Source organism: Oncorhynchus clarkii, chromosome 4 (genome assembly GCF_045791955.1).
Source record: "Oncorhynchus clarkii lewisi isolate Uvic-CL-2024 chromosome 4, UVic_Ocla_1.0, whole genome shotgun sequence".
NCBI lineage: Eukaryota > Metazoa > Chordata > Actinopteri > Salmoniformes > Salmonidae > Oncorhynchus > Oncorhynchus clarkii.
The window spans coordinates 46,668,838-46,682,994 of NC_092150.1; the positions used below are offsets into that span (position 1 = coordinate 46,668,838).

General features: G+C 41.3%; 3 protein-coding genes across 5 annotated transcripts in view; all 3 read left to right on the top strand.

The window, feature by feature from the left end:
• Nucleotides 1-14,157, top strand: part of LOC139406902 (uncharacterized) — a 624,715-nt gene that overhangs the window by 70,804 nt on the left and 539,754 nt on the right. The gene's annotated exons all lie outside the window — the stretch shown is intronic.
• LOC139406894 (cyclin-dependent kinase 5 activator 1-like) lies at nt 4,298-9,909 on the top strand. Its single transcript, XM_071150029.1, has 2 exons — nt 4,298-4,921; nt 5,912-9,909. The coding sequence occupies exon 2, from the start codon at nt 6,037-6,039 to the stop codon at nt 6,976-6,978; it is 942 nt and encodes a 313-aa protein (XP_071006130.1). The 5' UTR covers nt 4,298-4,921; nt 5,912-6,036; the 3' UTR covers nt 6,979-9,909.
• LOC139406900 (vesicle-fusing ATPase-like) overlaps nt 11,309-14,157 on the top strand; it is a 43,470-nt gene continuing 40,621 nt past the window's right edge. For all 3 annotated transcript variants that reach the window (XM_071150038.1, XM_071150037.1, XM_071150039.1), the window contains exon 1: nt 11,309-11,504. In XM_071150038.1, coding sequence (XP_071006139.1) covers nt 11,493-11,504 — 12 coding nt within the window. In that variant the 5' untranslated portion in view covers nt 11,309-11,492. The remainder of the gene's footprint in view (nt 11,505-14,157) is intronic.

Below are 14,157 nucleotides of genomic sequence, written 5' to 3' on the forward strand. Positions count from 1 at the left end.
ACACAGGTTCTCCTTGATCTGGGCTATGGACAACTCCCTGCATGTGTAAAGCATAGGAACCACCCCTGTTTCCCAGTGGACCCTTAGTGAGATTTATTTTATTGAGAATTTCGGTTGAGAGGTTAGGTTTAAATGTTACATATTTTATTGTATTTTACTGTGCATTTGTGTTGTAAGGTTACCACCTGTAGATGAAAAGCAATGAGTGAAGTCGTGGGAGGTGCATCTGCGACAGCCGAAAGGCCAACCCTGTTGTGGTTTTCCTACAGCAAGGCTCAGATCAACATGACAGTGTCAACGTGCCATTGTTTATATATATTTTTATTTATAATGTCTAAATAAACATGTTTCTTAACTCCAATATCAAATGGTGACCTGTCATTCAGAGCAGGTGGGGCATTTAGCTTGAGCCCCACCTATTTTGCATGTTCTTTTTGGCATTCATATCAAATCAAATTTTATTGGTCACGTACACATGGTTAGCAGATGTTATTGCGAGTGTAGCGAAATACTTGTGCTCCTAGTTCCGACAGTGCAGTAATATCTAACAAGTAATCTAACAATTCCACAACAACTACCTAATACACACAAATCTAAGTTAAGGGATGGAATAAGAATATACACTACCGTTCAAAAGTTTAGGGTCACTTCGAAATGTCCTTGTTTTTGAAAGAAAAGCTAATTCTTTGTCCATTAAAATAACATAAAATTGATCAGAAATACATCGTTAATGTTGTAAGTGACTATTGTAGCTGGAAATGGCAGATTTTTTATGGAATACCTATATAGGCATATCAGCAACCATCACTCCTGTGTTCCAATGGCACGTTGTGTTAGCTAATCCAAGTTTATAATTTTAAAAGGATAATTGATCATTAGAAAACCCTTTTGCAATTATGTTAGCACAGCTGAAATGTGTTGTTCTGATTAAAGAAACAATAAAACTGGCCTTATTCAGACTAGTTGAATATCTGGAGCATCAGCATTTGTGGGTTCAATTACAGGCTCAAAATGGTCAGAAACAAAGCACTTTCTTCTTAAACTCATCAGTCTATTCTTGTTCTGAGAAATTAAGGCTATTCCATGTGAGAAATTGCCAAGAAACTGAAGATATCGTACAATGCTGTCTACTACTCCCTTCACAGAACAGCGCAAACTGTCTCTAATCAGAATAGAAAGAGGAGTGGGAGGCCCCGGTGCACAACTGAGCAAGAGGACAAGTACATTAGAGTGTCTAGTTTGAGTATCCAAAAATGGATATGGTATAAAGTAAATTGGCTAGTATTCCTAGTATTGATTTTTCAGTGTAACATTTATAGTGTTGATTCAGGTGTTAAATTAACTCTATAACTGTTAAATGAACATTCATTGGTGTAAAATAACCTGTGTTGGTGTTAATAACCAGTGTTAAACCAAAACCACGCCCATCATAATGAAATTTCCCCGCACAATTTTTTAATTGTTTGTTTCAACATCTATGTTTTTGCATCTTCATTAATTGATTCATTACTTGTATCTTACTCAAATACAAATAACATAATTTGGTTTATTAATCCAATCTGTTACTTGGACTTGTTGCACCCTTTACTGAAATGGTTGTTCCAGGAAGGTCCTATATATAGGGGCAGTACTCAGTGACAGCACTTCCCGAAACAGGAGGTAAAAAATATATAACATAGTTTCACAAAATTTACATTCAATGTATCAAAATATATGTTCATTACAGTAATAAACATACACATACAATATTAAATTAGGATGAAAAACAAACATAATTTGGACATACTGAAACTATAAAAACGGTTTCAAGTCAAACTCCTCATTAAGGCCAAGAGGAGACAATATATTAGGCATGTGGATCCAGAAAGATTCCCTTTGAAGAAGTTTCCTCTCAATATCCTCTCCCCTACGTGACATCTTGACCATTTCTATTCCAATGTATCTCAGAGAACTAATAGGATGTCCACCTTGTACAAAATGAGCAGCAACCAGATTTTTTGTCTCACCTGTCCGTATAGTGCTGCGGTGCTCACTGATCCGTGTCTTAAGGCTTCTACGGGTTTTACCTATGTAAGACAGACAACAAGGACATTTCAACATGTAAATAACATTGGTGGACATGCAGGTAATCAGGCCCTTGATCTGAAATATTTGTCATGTGCGGGGGTGGATAAATGTAAGTGAAGCTGCATTGATACAAAAATAATTACTTTCACACTACTTGAAGAAAACAAAATTGGTTTTGCAAAAACAACAACAAGAACAACAACAAACAACAAATGGGGAACAATATACACAACAACAGAGCATAAAACATTGCACATTGCTGATGTCCATGGAGTAAGAATGGGAAAATGACAATTGCTGTTTATGCTTACTCTGCGTTCATAACCAAGTGGGAGGTGGGAATTTACCAGTTGTGAAGTCATAAATACCAGTTGGATGCATTCACGTGCTTTTGAACTTGTTGAGAAACACAGATTCGCTAATGGCCAACATCTGCTTAAACCATGAATTAAAAGTACAGCTATCAAGCTTGTAAACAAATTATAGTATTCAAAAACCATATTAATAGATAGCTTTTTATAAATAATGCTATGTTGTTGCATATAACTGTCGAAAATGCTGTTATCGAGGTAATTTCCTTAGGTGATGTCAGAGGTCAGCATGTGGAATAAGTGGGAGCTCAAGATGATGACGACGAGTTTCCCACTAGTAATTACCAGTTCAAGTGGAATTTTCCCAGTCATATGTGGTAAAGTTCACTTCCCACTTGTTCATGAATGCAGTATTTGTGTACAGTAGTAGATTATTCATGTTGCTAATGCCCTCGACTGGGGCATTAGCCTAGATGTCACCTCATCTGAAACTAAAACCGAAATTACATTTTCTTTCACTGATGGCCGAGAATAACATTCTGAAAGCCATGCCCCTACTAAGCCACGCCTCCAGTCTTCTGATCTGACCAGGTGGATTGTAGCCAGGGATGGGCACAAATTACAATTATGCCTCCAGTCTTCTGATCTGACCCTGTGGATCATAGCCAGGGTTGGGCATAAATTACTATTTCACTTACAAAATACAACTACAAAATACCCTAAAGACCAATGTATCGAAATAAAATACAAAATAATAATAAAAATAAAAATCTTCCTTTGGTGAATGCATTGACACTCTGGATAAGAACATCTGTTAAATTACCAAAATGTAAATGTATATGTGAAAACGAACAACTGCAAAGCACACTGGGTATTTTCATTGGCCTTGTTTCAGGGCAGAGCTCAGGGCAGAGCTCATTAGAGTAATACTCAGAATGCTTTGCAATTACTCATTATTACATATACTGTACATTTTCATTTAGTTAATTTAGCAGACGCTCTTATCACACCATAGTTCCATTAGCATTTTGATACCAATGTAGAGTGAAAGGGGGGCACACAATTGTGAACAACTATAAAGAAATAATATAGAAAAGCATTTTTTATTTTGAAAATACACATTACGGCTTTCAAAAGTATCTTGTTCCAAAATACACTGGACTGTTTTTCAGCCCAGTGTAATACAACATACAAAATACTCAGAAGTAATTCAAATATGTATTTCAAATCCATGTAACAAAAATACTTCCCACCTCTGGTCATAGATGAATAACCAAGCATCAACAACCCAACCTGGCTCTGGCAATGGATTGTGAATTGACCCAACTGCTGGCTCAAAATAACCCAACATGTGTTTTGTCCAATATTTACCCAAGTTCAATTGTTTTTAACCCAGAATTTATTTTGTCTATCACCCAACCATGCAGACACGTGTTAGAGGTAGCTGCCCTATTGAACCCAAACATTATTCCAGAATTTAGCATGCATTGGAGAGATGAAAGGGAAAGGCTAATGTCCTAAATTATGATGTATGGTGCTCTTTATTCTCTTGTAATGGGGACAATATCTAAATTATAATTTTGATTAAACACTCGATTCCAAGTGTAGGCTATTCAGCATTGTAAAAAAAAACTGTCCATCAGAGATGCACTAGGCAGAATTTCACCATCAGATTCAGTTACAAATGCATGTTTATCTAAAAGATATAGACCAACGGATAAATCTTGATCTGCCAATGAGGTTTGAGTTTACAGGAGTGTATCCAACTAGTTTGTATGGCGTAGCTGTATTGGTTGTCAGTGGAGTGAAGGGCACCTCTGGATAGCGGATTCAGCACCATGGACCGAGCACCCAGCGGTTGGCTACCCACACATCCACAGACAAGACCATCTCTAGCGCTACTATTGCAAGAGCGACATAGCAGAAACAGCAGCATACAGCGCGGACCAATAGGATGGCTGCATATCAGTTTCACAGCCAACCCGAATATCTGCAGATGCCTGCACCAAAGCGTCGAGATTTATGCTGGTTTGCTGTAGTATACATTTGATCGTTTTCTTTTCTATGTTTACGTCTTCCTTTTATTCTTTCTCGACTTTCCCCACGGCGTGTTTGAGAGAGATACCCCCCTCTGTCTGCTTCGTCGCGTGGACTGAGATAACAGCCGTGCTATTGATTTTTGCTCTTCAATGGAATACATTTTTATTCTAATAGCGAGTGTTGGCAATACATTTCGCATCTGCTGTGTACCGGTATTACCCTCTATGAGAAAGAGAATATTCCATTATTCTTAGCTGAAGATTGAGACACCGCACATAGACACAACAAGTACCGGGAAACGTTCATTCGTAGAGCTTTCAGTTCCGTAGCGCCTTGTATTGCTCCCCCCTCGATGCCCCAGGACCGTGGACAGCGCTTGTGCTAGTGGCCGCAGCTCGGTGTGAAAAAAAACTATTAGGCCTAACGGTTAATCACAATCATAACAAGATACTCAAGAATGTACTAAAAGGAAAGGTTATACAGAAGACTCTACTGATTTGAAGGTAAGACATGGTGGCGTTATGAGCAGTTGTTATTCTGCAGTTTGTATCACCATCATTATCAAGTGATTTAATCAACATGCTATAAACAATACAGTATATTCGGTTTCTTTATCATTGCACTGTATTTGTCTTTATTGGACACGATTAAGGAACCATTTTAAAATTACAGTGCCCGTTTTTTGCTTGCATTTTTTTGCTTGCATTTCTACATCTCCATGTCATGTGTTATAAATAAACAACATTTATCAATATCACAAATAAAAAAATATGTAACATCAACAAATATAACATCTATATCCTTATCAAAGCTGTATTGTGTTAAAGGGGATGGTGTTTTCATTCAAGGCTTCCATTTTGAAGCTAAAATGGATGCTTGCGCACATTTCTTTATCATGCTTCCGTTGCCTTATCTCACTCCTTATATAAAATTCATATTAACGATCTAATGTTTGGCCTGGTAAGATTAATTTGAATTTGCATTCGAAATTAGAGATATTGGGCATAATCCATTTCATAAATGATATTAACATCACGATTGAAATTAAGATGTAACAAATCCTTATATCAAAACTGTATAGCGAATGCTGCGAGATTTGGCCGTTATGAATTAACTGTCTAAGAGGTGTTATATAGCCCAAGGTCTATTCATTTATCTGTGACTAACAAAAAAAAAAACATGCAACTATGAATCTCCTATACACATAGGCTATTTAATAAACGTGATAATTATTCATAGCTTAATTAACACACATATAAGGAACTCATTCATTCATTCAAACCAAGCTGTAAAGGAATTTGATCATAAAATACTTTACCCCTGCATTTTCCAAGATCCACAGTTGTTGTTTTACTAACCATTGGAAATGCATTCAGAAATCAATGTACAGCTGATTTTCAATACAATTTTCACCCAAGTACCAAATGTTTACCATGCACAAAAAGCTGTAGCATACTACTTTGTAATTGACTTTCTCGTCTGTTTATTGACAGGTATCATTTCTCTTCTCAGAGAACAGGAATCTTTGGTTCTTCCCGTTAAAAACACTTTTATCAGATCCCCCAGAGAAGAGAGCCAACTCTTCCTCCCCTCCATAACTCTCTCTCCCAGAGGAACCATGGGTACCGTACTGTCCCTCTCCCCCAGCTACCGGAAAGCGTCCCTGTTCGAAGATGGCCCGGCCACTGTGGGCCACTACACGGCAGTCCAGAACAGCAAAAACTCCAAGGACGCCAAGAGCCTCAAGCGCCAGTCCCTCATAAGTGTGTTGCCATGGAAACGCATTGTGGCGGTATCGGCCAAACGGAAAGGTTCCAAAAAGCTCCCACCAGACGACGGGCAGAAGGTCAGCACTGAGCACACCATCACCAACAGCCAGAAGCTGAAGAAATCCCAGTCCTGCGCCAACTTGTCCTCTTTCACCACGCAGGAACCCACCATAGCTGCCACCATCCCCACCTCCAAGACCGTCTCCAACGTTGCTGCCACCGCTAAGAAGAACCCGTTGACTGGTTCCAAGGGGGGCCAGGCAACGAACGCGGGCACGCCCAAGCGGGTGATTGTCCAGGCCTCCACCAGCGAGCTAATGCGTAGCCTGGGTGAGTTCCTGTGCCGGCGCTGCTACCGGCTGAAGCGTCTGTCGCCTACCGACCCGGTGCTGTGGTTGCGAAGCGTGGACCGCTCCCTCCTTCTCCAGGGCTGGCAGGACCAGGGCTTCATCACCCCAGCCAACGTGGTCTTCCTCTACATGCTGTGCCGCGATGTGGTCTCCTCCGAGGTGGCCAGCGAGCGGGAGCTGCAAGCCTCTCTGCTCACCTGCCTCTACCTGTCCTACTCCTACATGGGCAACGAGATCTCCTACCCGCTCAAGCCCTTCCTGGTTGAGGCTGAGAAGGAGGCCTTCTGGGATCGCTGCCTGGAAATCATCAACCGCATGAGTGGCAAGATGCTGCAGATCAACTCCGACCCACACTACTTCACCCAGGTGTTTGCCGACCTCAAAAACGAGAGCAAGAAGGAGGAAGAGAAGACAAGGTTGTTGATAGGCCTCGACCGATAAGAGGAACCATGGGAGAATGGTAAAGGGAGGAACAGGGGAGAAGTGGGACGGGTGGGATGTGGATAGGGTCAGGGTGGCACGCACGACTACAGAAAAAACAGGACCGTTGTCTGGTATTCCCATCTTGAATTAGGAGGAAATTGGTTTAACTGGAGGCCCATAATGACCAATTAGGAGGCTCTGGTGTCATATATCATGTTAACAATATTTGGGCATTATAGTACTTACAGACAATCACACAGATACAATTACTGATAACCTTTATGTTGAGTGAACATTAAAACACTGCCTTCAGGACATTTGATAACACAGATGCAGCGTGGTCTGGGGCTGGACACATATTACATATTACTTCAATAGCAGCCAAACCTGTCAAGATTACAATGATAGAAAATGATGACCCCTCATAAACCCAAAACAGGTAATCAAATGTCAATGACTTGAGTAAAAATAAGAATGGCTGAGTAAAAGACAGATACATTTTGTGTCCAGATTCAGAGTCAAGAGAATCACTTTAGGAACTTCATAAGTTGTGAGGCCTCTGCAACCCTTTTCCCACTCTCTAAGCTGTATTGGCATCCTCAATGACCCTAAATATTTACACAGACAGTGAAAACACCAGATAACTTCACTGTAGTAGTCTGCTCATGTACTGTACATACTTAGGGGGGAAAAACTAATAAACTATAAGAGAGTCATCAAAGCAACCAAAAGGAAAGCTAAAGAGAGGATCCGTGTGGATTCAACAAGCAATGTGGGGGAACAAGAAACATGAGGATTCCACTACGCATGAGACCACGTCCCATGTCATCACGTGTCCACTCAGGACATCACGTCTTCACACGTCTTGATTTCCTAATGTCCCCCACACAATTGCCAATGCCCCCTACCTCACCACCAACAATAGCCCTGCCCAAGTCTTCCCCCACAACATTGCACTTCTTCCCACAACAAGCATGCCTGGTTTTATTTCACCATTTACAGATAAGAGGGTAACATTACCAAACCTCATCACCCACCAAAGTCCTGATTTGTGTTTTGGTATGGAGAGGAGGCTAGTCCTCGTCAAAGAAAGTGATATGGAATACCAGTAGAACATACTGCTGAGTTGATTGACTTCCATTGCACTGAAACAACACTAGTCGAGAACTACAGGAGACTATTATTGTGGCACTTCATATGATGTGTCCACCTCCTTGGTTTCCATTGAGGTCAGAACAAAATGGATTCTCCATTCAGTCATCTCCCTTAATAAAGAGACTCTTTCCTCCCCACTGATGGTTATTTATGTAACGACTTGTGTTGACATGCATGTGTGCTTCTATGGGTTCCTAGCATGCTGCTTTGTGTTCGCATACCACGACAAAGTCCTAAATGGCGCCTTATTTCCTATGTAATAGGCTGCTATGGCCAAAAGTAGTGTACTACATAGGGAATAGGATGCCATTTTAGACATACCCCACATTATTTTAGACAGAGCAGTATTCTGCAATGCTGCCCTTACCTTAAATAATTATGAAATCATGATTACTGATTAAGTCTTCATTTTGATGAAATCCCACCTGCTGCAAGGTTGTGCCATATCGTTCTGAAAATTATGATTTATAAAAACAACAAGGCAAGTCTTGGATCATCATGCAGAACAAGAAAGACTTCTTCATGCAATCATCCTATACATTTCATTAGTTATTATTATATTACTGTGTATGTATGTTGGAGATGACAGAGCCAGTGACTTGTGTTCTACCAATGGCAACATGTAACAAGAGAAATATGAATTATCTGTCCATTTCAGAATCTCCACTGACTTGGCTACGTAGCGCTCAATTGAAACTGCCATTGATATTACCAACAGTCTCAAACCTCATGAAAAATATGCATATGAAAATTAGATTGCAGAGCCTGCATACACGTTCTTCCTGTATGATGTGTTTGGGAGGGATTGAACAGTAGATAGCTGATGTATACCTTTCAGATAAAATTGGAATTATAATTATCAAGACATTTTCTTTGCTGTTGAACCGAGTTGTGTGGTATGGGTTCAGTGCTTATTCTCATACAATACTGTAATTTACACTTCCATGTGCTTGAAATAGTTACTGAAAAGAAAATAAAATAATTCACTGAGATTTTGCTGCATCTAAATTGATGCTAGTAAATTAAAATTTGAATATTGCTCACTTTTCATTGCTATTAATGTTTATAGCTCCAACCACATCTGAATGTGTGTAATTATTATCTTTACAATTTCAGATAGTTACAGTAAATGGTAAAATATTGACATCTGGATATTTTGCAAACTCTATCGATAGGCCTTCCATGAAAATGCACATGTGTAAACTGGCCAATAATACTGATGAGTAGAAATGTAGTGGAAATGACAAGCAGTGAAACTTCTATACTTGGACTTATATATTGTGTAAAGCAACAGAGATAGTGACTGCCAGGTGGAGTTTCCACCATTTTGTTTTCATCTATTCAGTCCATTCAACTCAGCAAGGGCAAGTCGCAAAGAACAGAGGGAAGGAAACAAATGTTTGGAATGGAACACCCAGCCAGTTTGGAATGGGAAACTCAGCCTGTTTGGAATGGAACACAGCCTGGGACTCTATGGAACTTTATGGAGAGGGGTGAAGTTCACCTTGCATCCTCTTCTCTTTGACTAAGTCATAACTATGTGCCATGTTTTCACTTGCAACACAAACAAGACAACACGTTTGTACAATACAAAGTTAACGGGGTTATTAAATGTTTTCCCCTTTTCATTTGTGAATCATATTGTGTGCAACTTTGTTGAACAAATCATGTCAAAATAGTGTTATTAGAGGGAAGATGAGGCAATCTGTGACTAATGTATGTGGATGTGTGACTATGTATGTGAGTGAGAAGAATTTGATGAACTGTTACATTTACTTTATATAAAAAATAAATTTGCAAGTCTTTATTAAATGTTCTGTTTCATTGTGTCTGATCGTGTGAATGAATGTTGAACATTGAGGAAGTAAGACCTCCATCTTAGACAGTTAGACTTGGTGGAATTTTCACTGTATTGGATACACCAATCCTGTCCAAGGGACCACACACTATACAACTATATTGCAGACAGGCCAAATACTTTCCACCTCCTAGTCATATAAAGTATTGTATAAACAATACGAGGGGAAACATCTTCCCTTCATCTGTAGGTCATGGAAGCCATCCCTGTAAAAAAATGTAAACATAACTTCCCATGAGCCTGCACTACCCAGTCTAGCCACAACGAGGCAGTAGAGAGTTGTGGCCCATCATCAGGAATGCTGAGCAACCTGCAGCTTGGAGATCTGAGAGGATAGATACTGTATCTAAGTACCGTAATGGAAATAGCTTCACCGTTCCCTCTGATTGTCTGGGTGGAATGTTGGATAAGAGAGGATTAGGTTGCTTAATATGTCTGCCAAAATATAGCCATGTCTGCTGTGAGGCTGCTGAGGTAGCCTCCACTATCCATGGCAGGCTGACTTGAGATTGCAGTCGAACTGCGGAGAATCACAGACAAATCACCTTGCCTTCCAAATAGCGATTTACTATGTGATCAAGATTAGCAATTTTGCGCCTTGTCTCGCTCAAAGGGAACCCCCCTTAAAAACACTGGGTGCGCATTGTTAGAATCTAGATCCTAAACTGTGCTGGGTGTGTGGTATCTTGCGAAGGCGCTCCTTTCAGCACTGCAGACAGCGCCTCTACAATAGGCAGGACCAGGGACAGCGACCTTCACACTAACAAACATCTAATCTGCAGCAGGGTGGGAAACTGCAGTGCGGAATGGCTTTTTCTGAAGTGGTGGAGGGGTTAGGATGAGCTGTCCACGGTTGGTGGTGCTGAATGAGCAGCTAGCTATTTGTTAGTGTGAGGGCCGCTGTCCATGGTCCTGACTAATGTAGCGGCGCTGTCTGCAGGGCTGAAAGGACCTTCGCAAGATACCACACACCCAGCACAGTTTAGGATCTAGATTCTAGCTGCTTACTCACAATTGCAGATCACAATGTTAATCTATAAACTCCAATAGCTATATTGTGTGCGTAATTGGTTAGCCCAAATTATTTACTGGTAAGCTAGGCTACATACAATGTGGCGTTTAGCTTGGTTTAATAACAAAATAATTGTATTGCGAATACTCAACATTAAACAGAGGGTAGGCTACATGGATAAGAGTGTGTGAGAGTGGGAGGGGACACACACATGGGATCAGGAGGGAAGCCATTCCATAAGATTGCCAGCCTATCCATCAATCGTGCAACGTGAGGAACGTTCATTGCACGAGATCATTGACGAGGAAGAAGAACGTTCATCGAGGGCTTCCTCTGAATTCGGCCAATCAAAACTGAATGCGTTGTACTCGTCAGTCGTGCAGTGTGTGTAGCGTTGGTTCCTCCTGCGTAGCTAGATAGGTAGGATACAGTCCTAGTGGCAGTGCTTCCGACTTCCGTATGAATTACCATTCAGAGCTGCACCTCTGAACACCACCAAACGCGAATATGGCGGCCCGGGTAAGATATTTTCTCGTTTGTTCAATATCTCCTTGTCAAAATAAAACATTTATTTCATTGTAAATAGGGTACAATGCCGAGTGCGACGTATGGTTTACAGGCAAGAATTTAGCTGCAGCAACATGGTATCTGAATGTCAAATTCGACGTCAGCTCAACTATTTCGATGCAGAATGTTTTTTACGCCCTGGCATTCAGTTTGATAGGCTCCCGTTTTTTACGGTTCACATAAACAATTTATCTGTCTTGTATAATCAGCCTACAGTCAGAGCTAGGAAGCTATCGGGCTCTACAGCTAGCCACTGCATTAGCTGAGTGAATCGGTTAAAACTAATCCTGGATTTTACATGCCCTTTAGCCGACAGAATGCTTAAAATGGCAATTTAAACCTTTTATAGGATATCTGTGCAAAAAGTGCTTGTAATAATTTTGTGAAAAGCATATCACAGCAGCGCACACATGCGTCCTTGTCCATAGCACGACCTCGACATCGCGAGTGTCTTTTTATTAGGCTATATAGCATATGGCAGTTTTGGGAGTCCAGAATATAATCTGTGCTTTCTTGTATTGGAAAGCTATTTTTGCGCTATCTAGATCATGGTTGAGCAACCCCCTTTTTTATGCCCATGGATCAATTTCCAAATACAAATATTTTTTGGGGAACTCAGTCAGGGTCAATTTACTGTTGAGAGTTAGAATGGTAGAACAAACAATTGCAGGAAATTGACTATAAAACTTAAAAGGACCCCAAAAAATCACTTATGGCCATTTCTTTGAGCCCTAAATTTCCTCAATGTTGTCCAGCGACAACTTAAAGCAGGGGTAAGCAACCCTGTTCCTGGAGTGCCGCAGGTATATATGCTACGCTCAACTTGAACAAACAACACCTTTCTGCTGCATTATGTAGGTTAGCTATGCCCTGCCTGGCCTGCTGGTAGAGACTGGTGCCACTGTGGTGCCAAATTGCTATTGGAAATACTGTATATCTCTGGATTATAATCACAGGATGGAGCACCATTTAGAGCTGGTCAACTGTCAAGTTATGCAACGCACCTTGGCATGTAGGCCCATCACTAATGCCGATTGAAGCTCTTCTCCTGTCTTTCCTAGTTTTAAACCATTAAATGTTATGGAGATCTAAACTTGCCCATTGAATTTACATAGCTCCAGGCAAAATTGTAATATAGGTGGGGCAAAATAGCATGAGATTTGCAAATCAAAGCCTATTCCATTGGTTGATGTTGTTGCACGCCTGCATTATTCAAACTTGTATCAGAAGACACTACTGGCAATACCCCTCTGTGGTTTGAGAATAAGGACTGAAAACTGAAACTGAAAACTGAAACAAGGATCACCTTTCCATTCTCAGTGGATTCTTTGTTGAAAGATAGGCCTATCTACAACAAGACAGCTTTGATTTGTCAGCAGGGTTTGCATCCAGCCAGGGCACCGTGTTCAGCCAGGGCACCGTGTAATATCTGTTCTTAGTTCTGCATTTTTAGAACGGAGCATGCTTATCTAAGATGGTGAGGAAGTTACTTTTAAAGAATGACCAGGCATCCTCAACTGACGGGATGAGGTCAATATCCTTCCAAGATACCTGGGCCAGGTCGATTAGAAAGGCCTGCTGGCAGAAGAGTTTTAGGGAGCGTTTGACAGTGATTAGGGGTGGCCGTTTGACTGCGGACCCATAGCGGATACAGGCAATGAGGCAGTGATCGCTGAGATCCTGATTGAAGACAGCGCAGGTGTATTTGGAGGGCCAGTTGGTCAGGATAACGTCTATGACAGTGCCCTTGTTTACAGATTTAGCGTTGTACCTGCTGGGTTCCTTGATGATTTGTGTGAGATTGAGGGCATCTAGCTTAGATTGTAGGACTGCCGGGGTGTTAAGCATATCCCAGTTTAGGTCACCTAACAGAACAAACTCTGAAGCTAGATGGGGGGCGATCAATTCACAAATGGTGTCCAGGGCACAGCTGGGAGCTGAGGGGGGTTGGTAGCAGGCGGCAACAGTAAGAGACTTATTTCTGGAGAGATACATTTTTAAAATTAGAAGTTCGAACTGTTTGGGTATGGACCTGGAAAGTATGACATTACTTTGCAGGCTATCTCTGCAGTAGACTGCAACTCCTCCCCCTTTGGCAGTTCTATCTTGACGGAAAATGTTATAGTTGGGTATGGAAATCTCAGAATTTTTGGTGGCCTTCCTAAGCCAGGATTCAGACACAGCAAGGACATTCGGGTTGGCAGAGTGTGCTAAAGCAGTGAGTAAAACAAACTTAGGGAGGAGGCTTCTGATGTTGACATGCATGAAACCAAGGCTTTTTCGATCACAGAAGTCAACAAATGAGGGTGCCTGGGGACATGCAGGGCCTGGGTTTACCTCCACATCACCCGCGGAACAGGGGAGGAGTAGGATGAGGGTGCGGCTAAAGGCTATCAAAACTGGTCGCCTAGAGCGTTGTGGACAAAGAATAAAAGGAGCAGATTTCTGGGCGTGGGAGAGTATATTCAGGGCATAATGCGCAGACAGGGGTATGGTGGAGTGTGGGTACAGCGGAGGTAAGCCCAGGCACTGGGTGATGATAAGATAGGTTGTATCTCTGGACATGCTGGTTGTAATGGGTGAGGTCACCGCATGTGTGGGAGGT